The 27,605-nt window shown below is 50.9% G+C and overlaps 1 protein-coding gene across 1 annotated transcript in view; it reads left to right on the top strand.

Annotated features, from left to right (window-relative positions):
• Positions 1-27,232, top strand: part of ARHGEF17 (Rho guanine nucleotide exchange factor 17) — a 254,528-nt gene extending 227,296 nt beyond the window's left edge. The window contains 11 exon segments of the mRNA XM_043504045.1: positions 1,578-1,791; positions 2,744-2,817; positions 4,753-4,946; positions 6,076-6,326; positions 7,801-8,047; positions 9,839-9,925; positions 10,791-10,858; positions 12,577-12,725; positions 14,238-14,412; positions 15,838-16,095; positions 19,100-27,232. Of these exon segments, the coding sequence (XP_043359980.1) occupies positions 1,578-1,791; positions 2,744-2,817; positions 4,753-4,946; positions 6,076-6,326; positions 7,801-8,047; positions 9,839-9,925; positions 10,791-10,858; positions 12,577-12,725; positions 14,238-14,412; positions 15,838-16,095; positions 19,100-19,290 (1,908 nt within the window). The 3' untranslated portion in view covers positions 19,291-27,232.
• Positions 27,233-27,605: the final 373 nt, after the last annotated feature.

Below are 27,605 nucleotides of genomic sequence, written 5' to 3'. Positions count from 1 at the left end.
TCTGATGGATATTTTTCCCTTATTTGGTTTATGAGATTAGTAACTAAGGTCTTGTCTACTCTATTCTCCCTTTGTCTGACTGGAGAATGAGCAGGGTCTGACGTGAGACCTCAGCAGCTCAGGCAGGGAAGAAATCGGCGCAGTTCCATTGATTTTGATGGAGCGATGCTGATATACACCAGCGAGGGATCTGGCCCTTTTTGTGGCTTGTTGTTGCTTTACACCCTCTGTCTAACCTGAATACCTGACAACAGTGGAGAGAAAAGCCCTCGTAATTAAAGATCCAACACGCACCCCCTGCCCCATCCCTCTGCTAGTGGTTTAGAAAATTCCTGCTCCCATTCTCTTGGTTGTCCAAGAAGACTTGCAGCAAAAACGGGAAAGACAAGACTTGAGGTGTGTGCTGTCTCCAATGTAAGAAACAAGCAAAAATCTATTGAGCTTTTTTCTTTATCCATCATAAAGAAGCAAAAAAAGGCCACAAGCCCCGTTTGTTTTTCCTAGATCAGCGTTAAGGATGAGTATGATGATTAGAATTACGATGGGGGTTGTCTGCCATAACAGGGGACTATGTCCTGTCACAGTAGCGGTGTATAGAGACCCCAATCCAGATCAGGGCTGTATTATCTCTACTGCTGGCAACTGCGCCTATCCCACAAGAACAAGCCGGGGGTGTGAGATTTCTGCCATTTGGGGCCACAGTCTGGTGAGACAAGCTCATGAGATTGTGGCCCCATCAGATCAGAACAGGCTCCTAGCACTGGGTGAGACCCTGGAACCTGAACTCCGGCTCCCCCGCAGCCATATCACACTCAAATCTGTCATCCTCTGCCCATTTAGAGCTGCTTATTTTTCTAGACTTTGCTTCACACTCCAGCTGTTAAGAGGCAGCTTCTTCATCCCCACTCTGATGACAAGTGACTGCACCTTGAACACCAGCCACTGCGGCATGTTAGCCCCCACTTATATTCGCCCTCATTAGAGCCAATCAGACTCTGATTCCTAGGGGAGGCTGGTGTTGCTAGGGGTAGCATGGCAGTCCCCAGGTTCTGATGCTGAATTTGGCGTCATCATCCGGCATCTTGATTACTGCAGCATCCTTCTCTCTGGCCTGGAGGAATGTGATCCTGTCCCCTCATAGCCCCTCAGAATGCTGCTGCTGCATTGCCTTCACCCATCGCTTTGCCCCCTCTTTGAGCCCCTCCGCGGGCTCCCCTTTCTCTGTCACATTGAACGTAAGCACCTTGTCTTCACTTCCAAGGCCCTTCACAGTCGGTCCCCAACCTCCCCATCAGCTGTGGATGAGCAGTGAGAGGCAGTCCCTGCCCAAAACAGTGGCACCCTATAGGGACAGGAAAGGAGTACTATCACCCTCTTTTACACATGGGGACTTGAGGCACAGAAAGGCTAAGTGACGCGCTCAAGATCCTACAGGGAATCTGTGGCAGAGCTGGGAGTTAAACCCTCATCTTCTAGGTCCCCATCCACCACCTTAACCACAAGACCATCCTTCCTCCCCAAAGCACACTTCCCTTCCAGATTAAAAATGTTCTTCCCATTCCTGTGCGCGTCCCCAGAGCCTGGATGACGTCATCAAAGACCTGATGGCTGCCATACACCGGGAGCTGGCGGAGAAACAGTCCCTCTCCTTCACCATGTCCTTCCCGCCCAACAAAGTGGAGCTCACCACCACCAAAGCCGACGGCACAGAGTCCTTCATCTTCGAGTTCCCCAACCCTGACGCACGGCACAGCTTTGAGCAAGCCTTCGAGGACACCAAGAAGAAACTGGGTAACTACTCCGCAAATGGGGTCCTGATGTGATCCCCACTAATGACTTGGGAAGATTCCCATTGATACCAGTGAGAGAGTTGTTCTCAGGGCTCCAGTCAGGGTATTATCCCTGAGAATCAGTCCTTCCTTGGCTAGGGAGCTAGCTAAGCAGGGGCTGGCTGGGTCACTTCTGGGCTGGGAGACTGCCAAGGAAAACCCCAGCTGCTGCAGAAAATTCCACTGATAATCTTTCAGGTGGCACTCTTCCTTCTGTGTCTATCAAAGCCCCAGTGTGGTGTTGGGGAGGTGCTAAATCAGTCGTTCTCAAACTTTTGTTTTGGTGACCCCTTTCACATAGCAAGCCTCTGAGAGCGACCCCCTAAATAAATTAAAAACACTTTTTTATATATCTAACACCATTATAAATGCTGGAGGCAAAGCGGGGTTTGGGACAGAGGCTGACAGCTTGCGACCCCTTGAGGGGTCCCCAGCCCCAGTTTGAGAACCCCTATGCTAAATGAAATTGACTGGTCATTGAAAGATCCCAAGACGTGTTTTGCCCAGAGAGGGGGGTGTTATCCTTTGTGCCTTAGAATCATAACACTATGGAGTTAGACAAGATCACAAGGTTCATCTAATCTAACCCCCTGCCAAGATGCAGGATTTAGCCAAATTCCAGTTTGGTAAAGGACATGCTGCCCAGCTCATCTGCCGTTTCAGTTGGACACGGTATTTTCCACTTCCTGCACTAACACATTGCCCGGTGGTGTTGTGCGCTGTTAAGCAACTGTGGTGTTCCACCCCACAGGTGGCTGCATTTCAGTGGTGGATGTTGTGGTCCCTGTCTCTATGCTGTGCAAAGCCTTCTGGCCTGGGGCGTTTGCTGCTGCTGTCTGAAATTACTGCTATTGACTGCTATAGCCACAGGCTCGCTGACCCAGCTTTTCTTGTCTTTCTTTTCCGGTGTCCAGCTTCTCACAAAAATTGCCTGGACCCGGAATTCCTGAAGGCGATCCCGATTATGAAGACGCGCAGTGGGATGCAAGTACGTTGGCCTTTGATAATGAGACCTACAGACTTTGCTCAGTTCTCTTCCCCTTGTCCCTGAGCTCCCTCACACACCTCTGGTGTAGCATGGACCCACTGCGTTGTAGAGATGAGCCTGAACCACACCCCACATCTGAATTTTGGGGAGTCCGGGATCTGAACCCAGATTGGGATTTCAAACCCCAGAGTTTGAGGCTCTTTAGAGCGGGAGGATTGATGTGGCCCATTATGGGCATAGGCCCTTGGAGTGAATGGAAAGACTCCAGCTGACTTCAGTGAGCTTTAGATTGGGCCCATAAGGGCTACCTGTAAAATTGGATTCAGATCCCAAACCTCTCTGTGTCCTGGTCTGGGTTTGGCTTTTAGTCTCTACTATACGTGATCCCTATTTCCGCTCCCCCCCACCACCACCACCACCTGATGCCCGAGAACAAGATGCTGCTTGTTGTGGGGACCAATGCAGCCCCAAGCGCTCTGTGCTGTTTCCAGAGACAAAAGCTGCCACCCACTGGCCTTGATCTGCGGAGGCATGTTCCTATGGGAACCCAAAGGTCACATCAAGCTCCAGTTTCATGCAGTTCCTGCAGGCCAACGAGAACAGGCCCTTAAGTCTCTTACCCAGCCAGAAACCCACGCCCCTTCCTTAACACAGGTCACCCCTGCCCTGGTGGGTGGGGTGCATCACTGGCTGCAGGTGCAGAGAAGCAGGGGCTGTTCTTTCTTCATGGGATCCTCGTGCTGATATGACAGACCTCTGTCTGAACCAGGCAGATGCAGGACAGCCGAGGGCAAGCCATGCATGCCCTCGCCAACCTGCCAACTGTTTTAAAGCCCCTGGCCCTGCTCTGCTGAGCAGCAAGTGGTGCCAGATGTGTCTGCGTTTGCTTTGTGATGTGGATACCTGTCTGCAGGGCTCGGGACTGTTGTACGCTCAGTTACTGGGCTCTCCACAAAATCAGTGCAGCGAGGTGTGTCACGGGATCACAGCTGCACGGCAGGAGCTCTCCCGCAGGGCTGAGGAAGCTCCCCGCCGAACACGTGCAGGGCTTAGCCTCAGACTGTGAGGGAGGCTTTGGGGCCGTCTTCTCTTTGGTTGTGACGAAGTTCCAGCCAGGGATCCGGAGACCACAGTCCCAGGGCACCAGAGCCAGCGGCTCGTTTCACTCAGGCCACCAAACTGCCAACAGATGACAACAGCTTTTGGCTGCTACGGGCCTGGTCTGGATTCAAACTGGTGACCTAGGGGTGTAAGGTTCTCTACCCCTATGGGGTGGGGCATTTGGAGGCCACAGAGCCGTGTGACTAAACATCACTGGAACAATACTAACGCCCCCGTTCTGCGAGATGGAGAGTGGCTCCTGAGATGGCAAAACAGGCTAGTGCCCTCATAGTGGAAATATTGGGGGGGCAGATCTATGTTTCTGCCCCCCCCCAATATCACACGGAGGTGAGAGCAGGACCCGACTACGTTCCCCCCTGCATGCATGGGCCAGGGAAGTGGGGTCTTTTCCTCGTTAGAGGTCCTGGGACATTTTTCCAAAGGCGCGGGGATGTTAGCCCTGGTGTCCTGGCCAAATTCCATTGCATTGTACATCTCTAATTTCCCCCGCAGTTTGGATTGGCAACAGTATTCTTCTTCACCTCCTGTCCTAAACCATAGGGTGGTGTTTTAGTGAGGTGTTAAGCAGCTGCTATGTTCCACCCCAGAGGTGGCTGCATGCCAGCGGTGACACCTCTGTATCATTTGGGATGAACCGTACTATTGAAAAGGAAACTGGTTCTATTCAAACCAAGAGAGAGAGCACCTCCTCTGTCCTGTGCCCTCCTTCCCCCCTTTCACCCCGACCCAGCCGCTTTGAGACGTTCATCATGAAGGCCTTTCAGTACAATTTAAAAATGACCTGAAACTCCCTTGTCTTTTGCCCCCTTCCAGTTCTCTTGTGCTTCTCCCAGTCACAGCAGCCCCGAGAACGCCTACGAGGTGTGGGTGTGTAACAGCGACGGCTACGTGGGGCAGGTCTGCCTTCTCAGCATCAAGAAGGAGCCCACAGTGGAGGCCTGCATAGCGGTGTGCTCGGCCAGGATCCTCTGCATCGCTGCCGTGCCGGGCCTCAAGAGAAGCTTCAGGTACAAGATGCCAGCGCATCCGGGGCTGGAAGGAAACAGGGACTGACGCGGGGATGGACTCGGAGCCCTGGCACTGCAGAAGCAGGCTGAGTGCTGGGTATCTGCCCGGGAGGGGAAGGGGTCCAGGCCAGGCAATGGTCACGGACACCATTGAGGCCTGTTAGTGCATGAGGCATCAGAAACAAAGAGGAGGTTCCTAGGATAGCTGTGAGGAGAGGCAGGCTGGCCCAGTGGTCAGGTGCTAGCCTGGGACTCAGGAGAGCAGCATTCCAGTCTTTTCTCTGCCCCAGACTTCTTGTTTTAATAGGAGTTGGATGTCTGTTAAAACCCAGGCCTTAGTCTCTACACACTCTGGTTCCCCAGCTGTCCTATGGGGATACTCACACTGCTCTACCTCATAAGATAAACACATCAGAGACGGGGAGGCATTCAGATAGCTCAGGGGTCCCAGAGCCTGGGCTCCGGGCCAAGCCCGACATCTCCACTGCAACTTTACAGCCCTGCAGCCCCGCGAGCCCAAGTCAGCCAGCCTGGGTCGGCCGCTGGTGTAGAGGTACATAAGATCAGTTCCAAGTGCTGGAAGTACTGCCCGTCAGCCTACAGCACCATGCTTTACGGACATGCCACTTCTGATCTTTTGTGGTGATTTGAAACATTTTGTGAGTCCTGGCTGTCTCTGGCCCAAGGCAATAAGGCATCTGGCTTTCTAGGCAGAGGGGGAGAGGGAGATAGCAGACATCAGTTGTTATTAAAGCTCCAGTGTAGATTTTCTGCAGTATGCGGCATATAATAGAAGTGTTTGGGATTTAATCCTTACAGCAACCCCTCTTAGGCAGGTGAGCCTTCTTATCCCCATTTTAAAGATGGGCAAACTGAGGCACAGTGGCTTTCCCAATGCACAGGACAAGTCAGTAGCAGAGCTAGGACTAGAACCCAGGCCTGTAGTCATGCGGAGTATGATCCACTAGCCATTCACTTACATATCTTATCGGTAGCTTAGCCACTTGCAAGCAATGTAGTCACCCCAGGCTTGGTCCTTTCCTGTAGCCATGCTCCATCATGTATGGGTCGGGGTTTGCCGATGTGAATGTGCTCCTGGTTTTACATCAGTTTGTCACTCTAATAACAGGGAGCGTCCCGAGTCCCTGGTGAGTCCAACCTCCGAGCCGGCTCCTTCGGCGCTGGATGACTCCGGGCCCCAGCAGTGCCTACACATCTCCATCTCCGGCTCCTCGATAGAGCTCTCTGAGCCCATGGACAGCGCCAACAGGGAGCTGATGCCTTTTGACAGCGATGATACAGACGATGAGTCCTCTCCAAGCCCATCAGGCACACTCCAGAGCCAGGCCAGCCACTCCACCATCTCCTCTAGCTTTGGAAGTGAGTCATCAACTCTTAGGCCACTAAATGACTGAGCCCTGCTATTATGGGGGAGCTGGTAGTGACCCTAACACTTTCCATTATAAAGGATTCTTGTGACCTTTTCTTAGAGAAGCTCTCGCACCGTCATTAATTGCATCAGGCCCTTGATATTCGGCAAGGGAAAGCCCTCAGACTAGAGGGGTGCCTTTTCTTTGTCCCACGAAAATCCATTCAACTTTGGCTGAGATATAAACCATCAAATCACCATTCCCTTTGCTGGCTTGCATTTCTCAGAGAAATCTTGTTGCAATCACAAATAATAGAATTTGTTTTCACTTTTTTTCTTTTAAAAACAAACTCTAGGAAATGACATACAAGAAAATGACGATAAGAGGTCGTTATTAAGGTTGCAAAATCAAGCACTCGCTAGTTTAGAGATGCTAGAATTATTCAGCCACTTTGTGTGTATGCATTATGATACAGTCTTTAATTAGATAATCAAGTACTACTTTTTTCCATAAGATCCCTGCCTCATTCAGTGCACAGGATGGACGCACAGGGGGCAGAATGAGGCTGCACTGGAAACTGTGTATATGGCATTTTCCTAACTTCTAAGTGCTTGACTTTGCAACCTAAACAATGTTCTTTGTATGTTGTTTTTTAATATGTAATAAATATCCATGTCTGCAGTGCTTTTGTAGCCATGTTGGTCCCGGAATATGAGAGAGACAAGGTAGGTGAGGTCATATATTTGATTGAACCAACTTCTGATCCTCGAAGGGGCTTTCGAGCTATACAGAACCAGAGTGTCTTCTCCGGACCTGAGGAAGAGCTCTCTGGAGCTCGAAAGCTTGTCCCTCCCACCTACATAATTTGGTCCAATAAAAGGTATTACCTCACCCACCTTGTCTCTCATCCAGATATTGGAAATATTTTACATGTATATTTAATATATCGCTAATCTTGGTGTCCTGACTGCAGTATGACCAGGATTTGGATTCTCATTTCCAGTATAAATCCAGTGTAACTCCACTAAGTAAATGGATTTACTCTGAATTTGGGTTGGTGCCTCTGAGAACAGAATCTGTCGCCCTCTGCAGAAGGTTTGGGGATTGCTCCTACAGGATGAAAAGTGCCATGGAAATGTGAGATACAAATGAAATGCTGAAAGTCCCAGTGTCTTTTGTTATGTAGCTTGTCCTGGGCTCCCATTAGAGGGCACCTAACCACTGTGCTATTCAGCTACAGTATGAAACATCCCAGGTCAAACTCTGCCCTCAGCTGCACTCGTGTAGGTCCATAGTACCTCCATCTGGTGCCTAGACACTGTGGTGAGGGATGCAAGAGAAATGCTTTGAAATAGATGAGGTTAAACCAGAGTCGACTAGATTGGGTTCAGTGGGAATGAGCGAGTTAATCCAGAGTCACACTGATCAGAATCTGATCCTAAAACCTCCTGGTTTGTGTGTTCCTGTCACCTCTCCTTGTCCAGATGAAGAGATCCCCAGCTCCAAAGATGTGGCAGCTGAAACCACCAGCTCAGAGGAGGAGCAGGAGCCAGGCTTCCTTCCCATCTCCAGCACCTTCAGCCAGAACAGGAATAGCGAGAGCCCCATGGATGGGCGGGCGATGAGGAGGTCAAGCCGAGGGTCCTTCACAAGGGGCAGCTTGGAGGACCTGCTGAGCATAGATCCTGAGGCGTATCAAAGCTCAATGTGGCTGGGCACAGAGGATGGCTGGTGGGTCAGCTAGGAGCAGGCAGAGTATTGGAAAAGGGGTGGGTGGTGGCTTGGTGGATGTCACCTGATCCTGCCGGCCTGCATGTGAACATTGCTGAGCCAACTTCCTTTGGTAGCCTCTGTAATGGATGGCTGCGCTGGAGTGAAGCTGCCGATATGGGTGTTATTGGCAGGGGGACGCTTAGCACGCTGGGAACAGGGGGGAAGGCGTGACAAGGAGGGGATTCAGGTACTGTCTGGGGTAAACCCTGAGAATAGAGGGAGGTGGAGAAAAGAATGTTCACTCAGTGCTTGTGGAGACATCAAGCCAAACACCGGCCTGGTGTCAGCAGGTGCAGCTGCATTGGTTTATTTGGCATTGTACCCGTTGGCACTGAGAGGATCTCATCAAATCCTGGTGAGCCATATTCTGCACTGAACAGGTGGGCCAGGCCTCTTAAATCCACCTGGTTAAATGTCCACCTACCACCACATACGGCACACATGGGCATGCACATGTAAGTGCCCCCCACACACACACACAGACATGACATCATGCCCACATGCCCACCATACCCACACACAAAGGCACACAGGATCTGATAGGTTGGCTCCTTCTGGCCTTAAACTCTATTACTGTGTGTCCACCCCTCCATGCACAGCCTCCTCCCCTCCCTCCCAACACACACACACACACACATTTGTGTGCACACAATCCAGGCCCAAACAAGCCTGAAAAAGAGAATGGAAATATCTGAAAACCATCTCACTGAGGCACGGCTCTGCACCCCAGGGCTGGGAGAGGGCTCACACTTTTGTGGTGGTGTCAGTGGCCCAGGCGTTTGTGCTGACACTTTTCCTGCGCCATTTGCAGGCCCTGAGGAGCTGAGATCACACAAGAGCTGGTTTTCTAAAGGTCTTCCCCAGCCAGCTCGAAGTTGCACTGCTCATTGTCCTGGCCCATAAACTCAAACACTTCTGCCTGCACACGCCCCTCATACGTACATAGACACTGCACTGCCCACTCACACCAGGTGAATGGGGGCTCAGCCCCCTCAGCACCAAAAGCTCCAGCCCCTGCCATGTGAATGAAGAGAAACGCCATGTGGGTCCTTGATGTGGAGGGCGACCTAAGTACAACGCATGCACACCACACAGTCAACCTGTGGAACTCATTGCAAGGGGATGTTATGAAGGCCAAAATTATAACTGGATTCAAAAAAGAACTAGATAAGTTCATGGAGGATCAGTCCATCAATGGCTATTAGCCAAGATGGTCAGGGGCGGAATCCCGTGGTCTGGGTGTCCGTAGCCTTTGGCTGTGTGATGGTAGGACTGGACAACAGGGGATGGATCACTCGATAATTGCCCTGTTCTGTTCATTCCCTCTCTAGCACCTGGCACTGGCCACTGTCAGAAGACAGGATACTGGGCTAGATGGGCCATTGGTCCGACCCAGTATGGCTGTTCTTATGTTCTAACCCCTTAAGCGAGCCTTATAAAGGGTGGAACTCACACCCACACCGGCCAGGGCGTTCCAGTGTCACCCAATGCTGCGTGCTCCAGAGAGCTGGGAGCCAGTGCTAGGGAGGCTTGTGAATGATGCCATTCCCAGCTGCCCCGGCGCTGGTGCCAGTGGAGAAGGGAAGGGAAACTGAGGCTGAGCCAGACATACAAAGTGTGTTTCCAATAAAGCATTGGGATTTGCTGTGACCGGAGCTGCTTCAGGTTCCCCTCTGCCTGTGCCAGGTCAGGGAGTCAGTTCCATCAGCCATGGCAGAGAAATCTCAGCTACCTCCCTTTGTTTTCTAGCATCCATGTGTACCAGTCCTCAGACAACATCCGCAACCGGAAGAACAGCATGAAGATGCAGCACTCGGCCGCCGTCATGTGCATCTTGTAAGTGGTACACAGCACATGATATCAGCTCCTGCCAGGGCCCTGCCTCTGGGGGTACATCTACACAGCAGTTAGACACCTGCGGCTGGCCCGTGCCAGCTGACTTGGGCTAAGGGTCTGTTTAACTGCAGTGTAGCCTTTCACACTTGGGCTGCAGGTCAAGCTCTGGGACCCTGCCACCTTGCAGGGTCCTAGGGCCCAGGCTCCAGCCCAAGTCTGAACATCTACCCCACGACTCAACAGCCCCTTAGCCTGAATCAGCTGGCATGGGCCAGCCACGGGTGTCTAATTGATATGCCCTGGGTGTCACCATGATCTCAATGGTAACTAATACAGAGCATATATGGCCTCAGGGTAAAGACACTTGAGGGGACCTGGGTTCAGTGCCTGGTTCTGCCACAGACTGCCTGTGGCACCTCAGGCTAGTCACGACCTTGCTCTGTGCCTTGGTTTCCCCAGCTGTCCGACAAGGTTAGCACGCCTTCCTTTGTCGGCTTGTCTATTCAGACTGTACCGCCTTTGGGGCAGGGACTGTTTCTTTTGCAATCCCTGGTACAGCGGGGCCTGGATCTCAATTGAAGTCGATGTGTGGGGAGGGTGGGAGATGGAGCTGTATATGGTGGGGGCTGGGCTGTACAGGATGCTATGTTAGAAGGAGAAACTAGGGATTGGGTTGAGGATACTTAAGAGCCCTTGATATGGGGCACTTTGGGGAGGGGAGGAGAGACTAAAGTGCACCGAGGGAGCAGCCTTTTGCAGGAGAGACTTGATTCACTGGGAGCAGCCTCCTCGGAGGGAAGCTGCTGCCGCACTGTCATGGTGACGTCTGTCCCAGGCTAACTGCGCGGGCTTCTCTTCTCGGCAGGTACCTGGATAACCAGGTCTTTGTGTCCCTGGCGAACGGAGAACTCATCATCTACCAGAGAGAGGCAGGTGAGTCTGATGCCAACAGTGCTGCGCTCTGACGTAGGGCCTTGCGTGCCGCCATCCCACAGCGCCTCCCAAGCAGCTGGCTGAGCCTCCCAACTCCCCGGAGAGACGGGTTAGCGTTAAGAGCACCACTGTGCTGATGGGGAGCAGAACAAGAGAGGTTACTTAGTTGAGGGCACACAGTGAGGCAGTGGCAAAGCGGTGCATAGAACCCAGGAGTCCTGATTCCCCATCCCCCTATCCAATGGCTGCCATCATGTCCTCTGTGGTTTTAGATTAGCTCATCAATTTAGGCCAACATTTTCAGAAGCATCCGCTAATTTGGGGCACCCAAAGGTAATGGGCACTCTCTGGGCACCCAGAGTTACAGGCACTTTTGAAAATGTTGGCCTTCTATTTTTAAAATGCCAGGCTACCCTTTTACTAACTGCTCTGGGCCCAATTCTCCTCTTTCTTACCCTGGTGTAAATCAGGAGTAACTCCACTGAAGCTCGTGCAGTTGGACTGGCATAAGGAAGAGGAGAACCCAGCCTGGTGTGATCACTTCTCCATGTAGCGTGGCCTTGGCAGTGACAGAAGCACTGGTATATTTTCACAGTGCTCAGGGCACATGGAATTGAAGATTCCTGGCCAAACTCTGCCCTCAGGTAACCAAGACCCCCATTGTAGAGCTGGGGACAGAGCTAACACGGTTCGGACACCAAGGGTCAGATGCTGCTCCCAGTGATGCTGGTGCGAATCGGGAGTGACTGGGCTGCCCGTGGGGGAGTCGCTCCAGAATGACGCTGCTGTAACTGGGAGCAGGATTCATGGCTTGTAGAATCCGCATCTCAGAGGAACGCCTGGGGATGGTGGGAGGAGAAGGAAACATCCTTGAGGTTGCAGAGCAGGTTAAGGCCACAGGCTCCTGGTCCTAGCTCCTTGTGCCAAAGGGGCGAGTCTCTTGCAATGTAGTGAGGAATCGCTGGCTGAGATGCAGCCGGGGGAGGTGGGAGTTCTGAATGAGGTGGGCACTAAAAGTGCCTGGCCAGCTGACTTGGCTGCAGAGTGGCTGCGTCTGTTAGCCTTAGTAGCCTTAGTCTGAAGGGCCTCTCCTTAGCTATGCCACAGGCTTCCTGTGTGACCTGGGGCAAGTCACTTAACTTCTCTCTGCCTCCGTTCTCCCATGCAATGGGTTAAATAGCATGGACCTGCCTCCCAGGGCAGCTCTGAAGCAGCATCAGGGATCTGAGCTCTTCCCCTGGAAGCCACAACAGAGGTGTGCACTGTTACTGTCATCACCATCCTTAACCCCGTCTCTGCCCGCTGGTGGCGGTTTGCATGGCCCAGAACATTGCACATGCTCTAGCCCAGCGGGTAGTGCACTAACCTAGACCTTGGAAGACCTGGGCTCAAGTCCCTGCTCTGCCACAGGCTTTTGTGGGGCATTGGGCAAATCACCTAACCTCTCTGTGCCTCAGTTTCCCACCTGTACAATGGGGATAACAGCATGGCCCTGCCTCCCAGGGGTGTGTGAGGAGCTTAGATGCTGTGGTGATGGGAGCCATATAAGTGTCGCAGCTGGGCAGTCAGCAGCTAGAGGGTATTCAAAGCATCACCCAAACATCATGCCTCGTTTAACAGGATGTGTGTCCACCGGCCCACATGGCTGCTGTGCTGTGGGGACCCATGGGGGGCAGCTAAGGAGAACCCAACTGTTGATTTCTTCTTTCTCTGTACAGGACATTTCTGGGACTCCCAGAACTCCAAGTCCCTGTCCCTTGGCTCCCCGGGCAGCCCTGTCACTAAGATGGTCTCGGTGGCTGGCAAGCTGTGGTGTGGGTGTCAGAACCGAGTCTTCATCCTCAACACGGCCACACTGCTGCAGGAGGTACCCGCTCACTTTCCCAGCCCCCAGGAGGGCTCAAGCCAACATGGGGACATGGGGGTGGGGGGCTCAGGAGGCTGGTCATGAGCTCTGGGACCCAGTCTGAAGCCTTATGGAGTCTATGGAAAGACTCCTGTTGATTTCCGTGAGCTTTGGATCGGCCCTTTAGAGCAAGGTACACACAGCCCTGAGCCGGGATCTCTGATCAGGAGATCCGGGATTTCCGATCAGGAGAGCCGGGATTTCTGATCAGGAGAGCCATCTCTCTCCTGAGGTAAATACTCCAGCCCCTCGCACCAGGATCTCCCCTCGGTTATTTCCTACATCAGTTTCCAAAAGGCCATATTCTGCCCTGGGACAGTCCATGGCCAAGCCCCATTGTCTTTGGGCCCCTCTATGAGTACACCTAGCAGTGACTGATCCCACTGAGAGCTTGTGTGGGATGAGGGTCACCCTTTGAGCAGCAGAGCTCCATGTATAGGTGACCACGGGGGAGATGCTGTAGGAACGCACAGGGGCAGGAGCCCCCTACCAGCCGCCACCAAGGCGGGTGCTGTATAGAGGAGATTAGAGATGGGAGAAGCAGGCGAGGAAGGGTGGCCTTGTGGTTAAAGCAGGTGGCTGGGGAGCTGGGTTCTGTTCTTGGCACCGTCTCTGGATCACGTCACAAACTGCCAGGTTTTTTAATTTCCTCTGCTTTTGGGTGCCCGCTGTGAGACATCTAGAGCCCAAATATCGGAGGGGCCAACACCTATTGACTTCCACAAGAGGGCGCTCAGCACCTCTGAAAACCATCCCCAAAGTGTCTCCGGCCAAGCACCCAAAATGAAGGCACTCAAAACCGGAGTCTAATTTTCTCAGTGCTGTCCTGACCCTCTCTCCCCGCAGCTGGGACAATGCTGGGATAAAGCTGCTTACCTCCCTCCCTGAGGGGTCTGTGAAGCACCTGCCATCTTGTATGGAAAAGGCTACAGAAATGCAGCGTATTCGTATATTTCTCTTCATCCATCCTGGACAACGGCCCTCTTATACCTAGCTTGGCTCAGGGGGTGTTGTGCTGATGGATTGGCTCAGGTGTCTTACTGATAGACATGAAAGGCAGCATGGTCCAGTGGCTGGGAGACTGGCCTGGGCATCAGGAGACCTGAGTGCTAATTCCAGCTCTGCTACAAATCACTCCCTCTCCCTGTGCCTCAGTTTCCCCTTGGGCCTTGTCTGTTTAGATTGCAGAGTAAAAGCTCCTTGCTATGTGTCTGTACAGCACCTCACCCACTGGGGCCTTGATCTAAGTTGGGCCCCCTGGGTGCTACCGCAGTGCAAATAATAATAAGGGAGAACTGCCAGGGGAACCTTCCACAAGGAGGAAAAATCACTTCCTCACCAGCAAGTCTAGATCCCTAAAGCACAGGGCTGCATGGCACAGAACCAGAATGGCCCGTTGGCTCTGCTGCCAGTGCAGAGGGTCCCATCCTTTGGCAGCAGTACGATGGACGCACTTCCCCTCTCCATCTGCAGCACACGTTCCATATTGGGCAGGACAGCAACCGCAGCGTGACCTGCATGGTGAGCTGCAACCCAGGTATCTGGATCTCGCTCCAGAGCAGTGCCCAGGTGAGGCTGTACCATGCCACAAGCTACGAGCAGCTGGCGGAAGTCGATATCACGCCCCTGGTCCACAAAATGTTAGCAGGTACCTGCATTGCCTTCGAACGGTTTGTCTGTGGCACTGAGCTATGAAACCCAGGGAGACCTGCCTCTGCACAGCTGCTGTCTCGGGGCCCTAGAGACCAGGTTGTGGGGCTCAGAGAGTTCAGTAGCAGCTATGAGGCAGCCCGAGGGGAGGCATCTGAACAAGGCTCACTTTGGGGTCTGCAGATGCCAGCAGGATGCGTTTGGGATCTGATCAATCATCCTTCCGCAGGCCACCCAGGGAGCTGTCATTTGCTCCCCCTGGCTAGAGTCAGGCTTAGCAAGGGCAGTCACTGGGCCAGCTGCCTCAGCCAGCAGCCATGCCTCTTCCCCCGGGTGACAGCACGTGCTGTCCCAGTCCTGGCCAGGCCTGTCTCACACAGAGACGGCAGGCTGTTCTGAGGGGCAAGCCATGGGGAGCAAAGGCCACAGGACCATCCTATTTCTCTTCCCTTTGGACCATAGCAGAACTCGCATGTTGATTTCCCAGAGAGGACAGGCCGATGTGTAATCATTGCACCTGCAAACCAGGGCTGCCGGAACACAGGGGGCCAAGGGACCAAGGCCCTCCCACTTTTCGCCATAGGTCTGGCCCCTGCCCCTCCTCTTCCCCCCAAGGCCTTGTCTCCCAGCCAGGCCGGAAGCTGGAGCCCAGCCCGGGTAAGAACCTCCCAGGGAGCTGTGGGGAGCCGCGGACCCTCCACCTGTCTGGGTTGGGGGCATGAGAGAAGCTCCCACCCATGTCCTTGCCTGCCCCCCGCCCTGCCCAGGGCAGTTAGAGGGTCCGCAGCTCCCACAGCTGCCTGGGTGGCTCTTACCATGGCCCAGCTGCAGCTCTTCATCCCCCAAAGCCTGGCCCCAGGCTAGGCTGGAAGCTGGAGCTGGGTCAGTGTAAGAGCCACGTGGGCAGCGGTGGGGAGCCGCGGACCTTCCACCTACCCTGGGCGGGGGACCTGGAGCAGGGGGCAGAGACAGGGGCTGCTCTCAGGCCCCCGCATCCCAGGCAGATGGAGGGACCAGGGCTTCCTGGCCCGGCTCTGGCTTCCAGCTTGGCCCGGGGGCAGGGCCTCAGGGGGAAGAGGAGGGGTAGGAGCGGGGCCATGGAGGGGATCGGGCTTCGTGGCCTGACTACTTTTAGGAAGAATCCATCACCCCTGCCCCAAACACCTGACTCAAGAAGCTAGGAAGTCCCAAGGTCTGGCACTGCCCATCCCATGCCATCATGTGACAGAGATCATATGGGGTATGCCCACCTAGCCCAGATGATCCCTGCTTGGTGCCCTGCAGAAAGGTGCATTGCCCAAGGGAGGTAGATGCTGCTGAGAACTTGACCAATAACCTCCTTTGGTCACATGTACAAGGGACCTTTTAGAACTTCAGCTCACCTGTGCTTTAACCCCTGGTCCTCTCCTTGTCCCGCTGGCAGGTTCGGATGCCATTATCCGCCAGCACAAGGCTGCCTGTTTGCGGATCACAGCACTCCTGGTTTGCAAGGACTTGCTCTGGATTGGTACCAGCGCTGGGGTGGTGCTGACGCTGTCCATAATGGCCAACACCACCTCCTTGAAGATGCCCCTGACGCCGGTGGGTTTGTCCCAGGGGCACACTGGCCACGTGCGCTTCCTCACCTCCATCGAACTGCCCGACAACTTTGATATCATCTTTCCGCTGCCGAGGGATCCAGGTGGGTCCAGCAGGAGGGTTTGTACCCACATTCAGAACCCAGAGATCAGCAGGGGCTGAAATTTCCATGCAACAGCTCCCCCCCACACCCACACACACCCCAATGGAATCACAGGGCCCATTTTCCCACCTTCAGTTGTGTCTTACTCTTGGAGTCATCCCTTTGGATGGGCCTTCTGGAGGGGTAAGAAGTTGGGGAGGGGGGCAGATATCCAGGATATTAAATCCCACTTAGTCCATCCCCCGTGGGGCCCAAGCAAGATTGTTCCCCTCTAATACCAGATGTGGGCACAAATAATGTTCTAGGAACCATTAAAATGACCCATGCAATTTTTAGTGGGTCTGTATCTTTTGAACACCTTGCTCATGTGAGTCCAAATTTTGACCACTAACCCTATCCTGGACATCCATAAGGCATGGCGATTTTCAAGATGATCTGAGTTGACATGTGGGTTTTAGAGCATTTAGGAAAATCACCTGTTAAACAGTAAGTGAGTCTCAACCCTCACTATAGCAGAGTTACTGCTCTGCTCTCATTCCCTGGTTCTTTGTCCAGCCTGTTTTTCAATCGTCCAAGAGATGCAGCTTCACCACTACTCTTGGGAGACTAGTCTGGGTGCAGCAGGGTGCAGGTGCTGAGTGCACCCCCTTATGGCATGGAATGCTACTGCAGACACCCACCCTCTGTTTAACATCTCTGTTTGGGGGGGCAGGGGGGAGGAGAATACCAAAGAAGTCCACCACTGTAGCATTTAACTTCTAAAAGAGGAAGTACACAAAAATTAGAAGGCTAGTTAAACAGAAATTCAAAGGAACAGTCACAAGAGTGAAATGCCAGCAAGCTGCATGGAAACTTTTTAAGAACACCGTAATAGAGGCTCAAATTAAATATATACCCCAAATGAAAAAAAAAACATAGTAAAAAACCAAAAAAATGTCACCATGGCTAAACAACAGGGTAAAAGAGGCGATTGCAGACAAAAAGGCATCCTTTAAAAATTGGAAGTCAAGTCCTCCTGAAGAAAATAGAAAGGAGCATAAACTCTTGGCAAGTCAAGTGTAAAAGTATAAATAGGCAGGCCAAAAAAGAATTTGAAGAGCAGCTAGCAAAGGACACAAAATCTAACAGGAAAAAAATATTAAAAAAAAAATTAAGTACATCAGAAGCGGGAAGTCTACCAAATAGTCAATGGGCCACTGGAAGACAAAGCTGTTGCAGAGAAACTGAATGAATTCTGTGCATCAGTCTTCACTGAAGAGGATGTGAGGGAGATTCCCACACCTGAGCCATTCTGTTTAGGTGACAGTTCTGAGGAACTGTCCCAGACAGAGGTGTTAGTAGAGGAGGTTTTGGAACAAAGCCATAAATTAAATGGTAATAAATCACCAGGACCAGATGGTATTCACCCAAGAGTTCTGAAGGAACTCAAATGTGAAATTGCAGAACTACTAAGTGTCTTATGTTACCTGTCACTTAAATCAGCCTCTGTACCAGATGACTGGAGATTAGCTAATATGATGCTGATTTTTTAAAATGCTCCAGAGGCAATCCTGACAATTACAGGCTGGTAAGCCTAACTTCTGTACCAGGCAAACTGCTTAAAACTATAGTAAAGAACAGAATTATCAGACACATAGATGAACACAATTTGTTGGGGAAGCATCAACATGGCTTTTGTTAAAAAAAAACCCATGCCTCACCAATCTATTAGAATCCTTTGAGGGGGATCAACAAATGTGTGGAGAAGCATGATTCAGTGGGTATAGTGTACCTGGACTGTCAGAAAGCCATTAACAAGGTGCCTCACCAAAGGTTTGCAGAGGATACAAAATTACTAATGCAAAGTAGTGCACATTGGAAAACATAATTCCAACTATACATACAAAATGTGGGGGTTTACATTAGCTGTTACCACTCAGGAAAGAGATCTTGGATCCATTGTGGAGAGTTCTCTGAAAACATTCACTCAATGTGCAGTGGCAGTCAAAAAAAGTGCACAGAATGTTGGGAACCATTCGGAAAAAGATAGATAATAAGACAGAAAATATTGTATTGCCTCTATATAAATCCATGGTACCCTCACAAATTGAAAACTGCATGCAGTTCTGGTTACCCCATCTCAAAAAAAGATATATTAGAACTGGAAAAGGGACAGAGAAGGGCAATAAAAATGATTGGGGGGGGTGGAACATCTTTTGCCCCCCAGAGTACATAGAGCTGTCTATGTAGCTTGACAAAGTGAGGGACCTGATCACAGTCTATAAGTACCTACATGGGAAACAGCTATTTACTAGTGAGTTCTCCAGCCTAGCAGAGAAAAGGTCTAACACGATCCAATGGCTGGAAGTTGAAAGGAGACAAATTCTGACTGGAGCAGCTTATCAAGGGTCGTGGTGGATGCTCCATCCTTGGCAATGTTTAAATCAAGACTGGATGTTTTTCTAACAGATCTGCTCTAGGAATTTGCGGGGGAAAGTTCTCCAGCCTGTGTTATGCAGGAGGTCAGACTAGATGGTCACAATAGTCTCTTCTGGCCTGGGAATCTATGAATAAGCGGCCCCTTCCCTCAGTCTCCCTGAAGGCAAGGCTAGCACAGAGCAGAATTCAAGCTGCTCTTGGAAAAGGTGAGCTGGGGCCTTCCAGGGTGAGAAGCCCATTCCTTTTGACCAAGGCTTTCCAAAGCAGTTGAGGAAGGGGGTGTAGGCTTTGGGGTGCCTGGTGTGAAACCACATATGGGTTCTGATTTTTAGCAGCTTGGGTTCTCCGCACTTTCTGAAAATCAGGTCCTCAGGATGAGCCTGCAAAATCACTCAATCCTTAAAACTCCTGGCCTTTGGTGCTTGGGAGGAGAGTGGGTCGTGACAAGGCTCCCGGGGTCGTTACAGCTCATGTCTGGGGAGGGACATAGACTGCCGGGTTTGAGAACCCCTTCGCCACATTTCATCAGACAGCCGTTATTTCCGCACACGCGCTGTGATCTCTCTGGGCTTGTTCCGTTTCCCAGGTACCGAGAAGCTGAGTGACGCAGAAAAGAGAGATTTGGCAAGACACAGGTCCTCCAACATGGTCCTCTCCAAGTCTAAGATGCTGGTGATCAGCGGGGGGGATGGCTATGAGGATTTCAGACTCACCAACAGCAGCGAGACAGTGGGACGAGATGACAGCACAAACCATCTCCTCCTGTGGAGGGTCTGATCTGCGGCAGCACGGGGCCCCACTGGGGGGAGAGCACCAGCCCCACCCCTGCCTCCTCTTGTTACTAACCGCCCCCGAGCCCATCTCGTCTCCTATCCCGGATGATTTGTGTGTGCCTGGGGACAAGCTCCTCCCAAACACAGCGTCTGCAGCGTGGTGAGAGGAACACGTGCAACAAACAGATCCTATGGGGCAGCCTGCGCTTACTCCAGCAGCGGGTGTGGGTGTGGGGACAGGGGCACCTGGATGGACTGATTTATGTGGCACTGCTTGGAAGCATCCAGGTGAAAGAGGAGGGCTTAGCAGAGGAGAGAATCCATTGTTCGTGCAGTCGGCAAGGGACCTTTCTTTTGTGTGTTGTGCTTTGACCTGCGTGGGGTTCTGAATCAGGGCGCTTGGAAGCGGAAGGTCCATGTCTAAGCAAGCACACCCAAGGACGGCAGCCTGCCCGCTCTCTCTCTGTCTCTTGTCCACCCAGCCAGAATCAGCAAACCGTCGCATTTACTTCACCGCCAGCTTCACTAGGATCCCCGCACACAGTGCTCCCCACTCCTCCTGTCAGAGGAAGTCGCTCCAGCATCCCCGTTAGCCGCAGCTGCTCCAGCATCTCCAGGTCTCTAGCTAACCCGCTCACTCATCGCTGTCACCCAAAGAACACTTGTGGTGGTGGTGTTTGTTTTGAATACATATACAATATCCTTATTTATTTTCTGTGGGGGGGACGTTTGCCAAGGAGCTTGCATGGAAGCGAAGGCAGCGGCGTGCCCAGGGAATTGCATGCAGGGTGCCGACACCCCAGCCTACAGTCAGTCCCAACCAGTGATGAGCTGCAGATAGCAAATGTCATACAATGGCAGCAGTGTCACATTCATCCATGAGCGCTGATCCCAGAGGGTTACTTGAGTGTCTAGAGGGGAGAGGAGAGGTGGGAACGTCTTGGCTGACAGTCAACAGCTCCGATTGCAGAGGTGGCGGAGAGCTGATCTCCATTCAGCCAGCAAAGAGGGGAGCCGCTGCATGAAATAAAAAATGTGCAATACTTAGCTGGATCTCTGATAGTGGGCAGCGCCACAAGGGGGCACTGTTAGGACCAGGGCAGCTTCGCGCTCCTTTGGCTTTAAGAGCAAAGCAAGTTGGTTATTGTGGCCTACAGCCGGGGCAGAACTAGGAGGGGCATTGTCCGACTGCAATGGTCTCTTGCATTGTACAGTATTTATGGTTGTTTTTTAACTACTTACCTTTCTGTCCCCAGCACTTAATTTATGTATTTAGCTTCCAGATCCCGAATCCTGAGTGGGGGTGGGGAGCAAAGAGAATCATGGGGGTTTACTCACCTAGGGAGAGAGTATGAATCCACTGTCAGCCAGCTTGCACCAAAAATGTCCCCAAAGGAAGGTGTTTTACAGGCAGGCTCGCCCCCAGGGCTGCCTGTGGGGGTTCACGTGGCCAAGATGGGGCCTCAAGGTGAGTAGTGAGGGTTGGGTGCCCAACCGGAGACACCTTAAGAACCAGTTTTTCAGAGGGCAGCGCTGGGAATTTCAAAAGCACCGGACATGACAAGAATTCATGTGCCGTGGACTCTCAATGGGGTTTGTGCTGCTAAGTCGCCAGTGTTGCCAGCTCTTACAGATCTAGTGATATTTAGTGCTTACGTTAAAGCTCCAGTCTCTGGAGTCATGTTATTTCATGAGATTCTCAGCTTTCATTTTTTTTTTTTAATTAAATTTCTAGCCCTCATGGTTGCAGAGAAAAAGTTGGGACTCAGGACCTGAGTGCACTCCAAAGGCTCAGTAAACAGAAGGCAAATTAAAATGAACCCCAGATGAAGGATTTTTTAAACACTGTCATGATTCTGAACACAGTCTGGGGAGTTTTGAACACTCTGGACTGGCGATACTCTGGAACCCTGGCTCTTTTGAAAATCTGCTCCTGGCTGCTCACATTTTCTGAAAACCACCTCTAAGGTGTCTCACGTTGGGCTCCAAAAATGGAGGTACCCAGAATCGCCCGTCACTTTTGAAAAGGTAGCCCAGGGTGTCAACTTCTCAATCCATATTTACTTAGATTGTCAGCTCTATGGTGCAGGGACCTTCATTCTGTTCTGCACTGTACAGCACCTAGCACATGGTCCTGGTCTGTGACTGGGCCCTTCCACAGTACAAATAATTACGAATAACAATATTTAGATACCGAAATGTGTAGCCTGAACGCCATGCCCATGTCTTCCTGATGAGACGTCTCCCCACGTGTTGGGTCCTCGTCGCTTCTGAAAATCAAGCCACTCATTTAGATACCTAAAGATGGATTTAGGCACCTAACTTTAAGCACCTGCTTTTTAAAAATCTTGGCCTGTCTGCAGACTTCAGTAGGTTTAAAGACAACCCTGACTGGGTTCTCCCAGTTACACAGCAGCTCTGGTGGAAGAACTGAGTGCCCGAACAATGTGCTTACAAGCTCCGTGCCACACATCTAGCTAGTGTCAATGGACGTTGCTCCATTGCAACCTGCGTGGCTATGCCTGCTTACCCTAGCTGTAGTTCTAGCCCTGTTGCGGTATTTGAAAATACTTTATTCTATAGCATTTTAAATACTTTAACCAAAAACGTAAACAACATTTTGTGTCCCCAGTGACCTGAACAATATATACAAGTATATTTAAGTCTTTATGCAAGAGCTTTCTCCTCTGCAATTCCTGTCATCCGGAGCAGTTTTCTTTCATCTCTCTGCCTGATCTGCCTACTATCTGGTTTCCTGTTTCATCTGAGAATGTGTAATTTCTCCTTTCTCCCTTTCCCTCTTCGGCTGATTAGCTCCATCAAGTGGTTTGGGATTTTCCACAGAAGCATGATCTAGTTGCTAGGGCACTGGGCTGGCAGGCAGGACACCTGGGTTCCATTCCCAGCTCTGCTACTGACCTGCTGGGTGACCTTGAGCAAGACGCTTTCCTCTCTATGCATCTGCGTCCCCTCCCTCCCTTTGTCTGTCTTGTGTATTTAGATGTGAAGCTCTTTGGGGCAGGGACTGTTGGTTATTCTGTGTCTGTCACAGCACCTAGCTGATCTCAGTTGGTGCCTCCACATGCTACTGCGATACAAACAATACAGGTGACAGTTCAGGCATGTTCTTAGAAGGCATCCTCTGGGGATGCTGCATGAGATTTACTTTGCTTGAAGACAGACAGGTTTCCTTGTGTATGCACAATGTGTTGCTAAAAGTGTTTTTTTCCAAGAGGTTCGTTCACAAATCGCAGAGTCTTCACCTGCTGACGTCAGGAACTGCCCCTGTCTCCATTTACCCAGGGCGCGAGTCAGGATGGAATTGGCCCAGTGTGTCTGAGCGACTGTGGGTCAGATATAGCAGCTTCTCCCTGGGGCAATTCTCTTCCTCATGGGGTGATCTCCTAGGCCGCAAGCCAACCTACATCAAATCCAATGGAGAGATTCTAGTCGGCTTTGATAGGCAGTGGATCACGCCCCCGAAGAACAGGTGGCAGGGTCAGCATGGCTCTTGATTGACAGCTGTGTGTGTCTCTATCTGAATGGGGTATAAGGTGCTGAATTCGAGGGTGGAAATTTGGGGAGATGCAGAATTTCTTGCGCAGGTGGGATAGACAGTTCCTCAGATGGCATAATGGAGAGATTGTCCTGCACCCTGTCCTTACCTGTGGGAAAATACCGATATGTCACAGCCTACATGCAGCTCTCCCAGTTAGCACCATGTTAGGAGCAGCTAAGCCCTGAGGCATGCCTTGGAGTCAGTGGGGCCTAGCTACATGCTTAAGTGCTTTGCTGAATCAGTGACCTAATCGACCCAAGACAGGGCAGCCTGCAGCAGCACGAGTCCCACTCTGAGCACTAGCTGCCATGTGCCAGGCCCACGCGGAACTAGCCCCGTATCCTGTCTTCCGACAGTGGCAGAAACAGAACAGGGCAATTACTGAGTGATCCATCCCCTGGCATCCACTCCCAGCTTCTGGCAATCAGAGGCTAGGCACACCCAGAGCATGGGGTTGCGTCCGTGACCATCCTGACTAATAGCCACTGATGGATCTATCCTCCATGAACTTATCTAATTCCTTTTTTAACCCAGTTGTACTTTTGCCTTTCACAACATCCCCCGGCAATGAGTTCCACAGGTTGGCTGTGCGTTGTGTGAAGAAGTACTGCCTTGTGTTTGTTTAAAACCTGCTGCCTATTAATTTCATTGGATGACCCCTAGTTCTTGTGTTATGTGAAGGGGGAAATAACACTTCCCTATTCACTTTTTCCACACCTGTCATGATTTTATAAACCTCTATCATATCCCTCCTTAGTCATTTCTTTTCTAAGATGAACAGTCCTGGTCTTTTTAATCTCTCTTCATACGGAAACTGTTCCATACTCCTAATCTTTTTTGTTGTTCTTCTGTCTTTTTTCCAGTTCTAATGTATTTTTTTTTGAGATGGAGCCACCAGAACTGCAGCAGTATTCAAAGTGTGCGCATACCATGGATTTATATAGCGGCATTATGATATTTCCTCTTATTATCTATCCCTTTTCTAATGATTCCTATCATGCTGTTAGCTTTTTTGACTGCCGCTGCACATTGAGTGGATGTTTTCAGAGAACTCTCCACAATGACTCCCAAGATCTCGTTCTTTAATGATAACAGCTAATTTAGACCCCATCATTTTCTATGTATAATTGGGATTGTGTTTTACAATGTGCATTACTTGCTTTCATCAACATTGAATTTCATCTTCCATTTTGTGGCCTAGTCACCCAGTTTTGTGAGATCCCTTTGTTGCTCTTCACAATCTGCTTTGGACTTAACTATTTTGAGTAGTTTTGTATCATCTGCAGATTTTGCCACCTCACTGTATACCTCTCTTTCCAGGTCATTTATGACTATGTTGAACAACACTGGTCCCAGTACAGATCCTAGGGGGACCCTGCTATTTATCTCACTCCTCTGTGAAAACTGACCATTTATTCCTATCCTTTGTTTCTTTGTCACACCCAATCCTGGAGGTCTCCAAGGAGCAAGCTTCCAAGGGAAATCCAGTGTGGGACCGTAACTGCTGCTTGGCCATGGAAGGAGGATGATCATTCCTGTCATCTCCACCATGCTTAAAGGGACCTTGATTTGTTCCCTGGTAATTCATACCATCCCTTATATATGGTGAACATTCATGAATATTTTGTGCCTTCTGTCTGTGCTTTGAGGAAATCAGAGTCACTTTGGCTGCAGCATCTTGGCACTGACATGGTCCCAGATTCCGCATCCCTATTGAGTGTTCACCACTTAGGAGCAATGCGCCCCCAGTAATAACTCTAACCCAATGGCTTCTCCTTTTGAAAGCCTTGTCACTGTCATCTCAGTCCATGTGACTGGCAGGCTGCAAGAGATCATGCATCCGTCTGTCTGTTTTCCCACTGGAGGGGTCATCATGATCTTAAACTGCTAGGCCACATTAGTTCACATTTCAAATGAATATTAGAAGGAAACAGGCTGGGGTCTCAGACATGGTGAGGATTTGGTTGGAAGGGAATCGGTTGGCATGACAGGACTTTGGATGCTCAGTAGGGCTTGGGCGTAACAGACCTGACTGGGAGATGAAAAAGAGAATGATCTCACAGTCACCTCCTCTCATCGAAGCTTTTGCAATCTCCTAGATGCTCCGAGCAGACTCTTCCAGCAGTGAAGGATGAATCCTGCTCGCTTGATCCATGCAAAATCCCTGTTGGATGATTCACAGAAGGTGAGGTGGGCTTGGCCTTAAGATGCAGTGATCTGGATGCTTCCCTTAAAGACAACTAGGTCCTCAGTGAGAATGGGTTTTGCTGAACTACTCTTAGGGGTGAGCTGCAGAGCTTTAATAGCCAATGGGCCTGTTAGATCAGCTGCTGAGACTGGGTACATTCTTAAAACCGGCAAGTAGATCTTAAAACCAAAGTGAAAATCCCTTTCTCTTCAGCTGTTTGTAGAGGGTCTTGAGAGTCTGTCCATTGACATCAAGGGACTTTGGCTCAGTCTTCTGGGAGGAGCTGAGTACCCTTCGCTCCCATGGAAATAAAGAGTCCCTGTTCAGGATCGGGCGCCAAGGTCACATTCCAAGTTTCCCCCGGGGCAGTTGCCAGTGTCACACGCCAAGTACTGCCATCCTGCCCTCTGGTTAAGGTGTTTGTGGTGAGATTGATGGCTGCAGGGAAGTACCGAAGCTTGAGCATGGGATAAAGCATGTGAGCGAAGGGAGGGGCCAGTTGAAATGAGCTGATTGAAATGTTTTTGCATGGGGTCAGAGGTATTGGGACATTTGGGGCAATTTCCCCCCTCTTTTCAACCAGCTTGGTCTTCAAATAAATTCTTATCTTTCAAGGCCAAAAGGGTCCATGGGGGTCAGAGTCTGCGTTCCTGCCCAGCGCACCAATGTCCCGCAGTGTGAAACTGTAGGGATTGTTCCGTCTCTCAGTGTAGTGTTCTGCTGCTATCGGATCTCCAACAGTTACAGGAATGTATGTGCCATATGTGTTTTACAGCCCACCTTCAGCTTCAGTTAAGCCTAGAAAAGTGTCTAATGATCCTAACCGAAGGATTCATTCTGCTGGCTAGAGGTGAAAACCAAAAGCGAGTTCGCTCACTCCTGCCTGCTCCTTGGCGACCAAACTGTGTCTGGAAAAGGTGCAGGGAGGCATTTCTCCTGGTTCTTTTCCATTTGACATCTCAGCTCCTCCCAGCCCTTGCTTGGCTGGAGGACCTTTGCAAGGTCTTTGGCCGGCTGGAGTGGCGATGTCATGCGGCACTGCGGAGCTCCCTTCCCACCACTGAGAGGAAGCTGTTTCTTAAATCTGTCCAAAAATCTCTTCTCCTACCCTCCCCCATCAGCTCAGTTGCAGGCCCGGGGACCCGCCTCAAAGAGTGTAAAATCCGTGGGTGACTGGGAGGCTTTCCCAAAGTGATGTGGGCCGTGTCAATACCTACAGGACATAGAGAGGCCTGCAACTCAGATCCCATCATCCTATGAAAGACGCTGTAAATATTTTCTTTGCCTTTCGCCCTTAAAGCAAAGTCCATCCCGTTTGTAAACACTGGGGGGGGCGCCATTTGCACACGCCGGTGCAGACCACTGCTATTCCCTCCTGGCAGAGAGGTAGAAAGGAGCGCCATTCATCAATGTCCGAGAGTGAGGCCAGGCTCCCAGACCATGCCGTCTCCCTGCACAGTCTAGAGATGCAATGGTGGCAGAGTTGCGTGTGATCCATCAAAGGGCCAATCCCTGCTACCCAGGGGTGCTGGAACTGGGGGTGCGGCACCACCCCCGATTCGAAGCGGTTTCCATCGTATTCAGGGTTTACAGTTTTGTTCAATGGCTCTCAGCACCCCCACTATACAAACTGTTCCAACATCACTGCTGCTACCACCCATATGCCAGGAAGGTGAGGTTGGCTCCTCCAGCCAAGCCCTGTGTCTTTCTTTTGAAGTGGGTGCTGCTGCTACTCCATAGAGAACTAAGGGACTGGCATTTGCACCTGAGATGCACCAGAGGAGAGGACAGGCAAGGCAAGGCACAGTCTCCCATGCTCACTCCCCCTCCTTGTTTGACTCTGTTCTCTTGGCTTTATTTCTCTGTTTGGTGAGAGATCCCGCTGAGACGTACTGTAAATATTGGTATATATTGCCTTCTCTGTACATAGTGTTCTCAAGTCTTTGATTGTTGATATGAATTTAATGGCATATTTTTATATACTTGTTTAAGTTTCACCGGCACAGCAAGGGGTGCCGACCACATTTAAGTTATAACTACTACAGTGCATTAAAGACCAGAACAAAACAAAAAGCTTTTACTCCTGAAGTATTACCAGTCCCGTGAGGTGTTACGACGATCACATTATTCCTGGGTTTGTTTCTTTTTTATTTTGTCACTGTGGGTTCTTTGTCATTAAAGGTCACTGATGTCAGAGCCCAAATCTGTGTGTGTTCTTTTCCTTCGCCCTGTTGTGGCAGTTCATAACTGATAGCGGCGTTTGAATCAATGTCCTTCAGCTCTAAAAGCAGGAAACACGATTGCTCGAACTAAAGGTCTAAGCCTGGCAAGCCACTATCTTCAGCAGGTTCATAAGTCTATTTTTTAGAGCAGTCACTTGTGGGGGACAAAGACCTCCACTCTCCCAGTGTGGGTTGCAGCTATCTTAGGGTATCCAACATCTAAGCAGTGAACAATAAGAAATGGGGCCTTTTTCTGTGGAAAATGTTGAGTTTTCATTGAAATATTTGGATTTTGACATGCCAGCATAGTGCCTGGTCTACATCTCCCATGATACACCATAGTCTCCCCT

This window comes from Dermochelys coriacea, chromosome 1, assembly GCF_009764565.3.
Source record: "Dermochelys coriacea isolate rDerCor1 chromosome 1, rDerCor1.pri.v4, whole genome shotgun sequence".
Lineage (NCBI taxonomy): Eukaryota > Metazoa > Chordata > Testudines > Dermochelyidae > Dermochelys > Dermochelys coriacea.
This window is presented reverse-complemented; position numbering and strand designations above follow the sequence as displayed.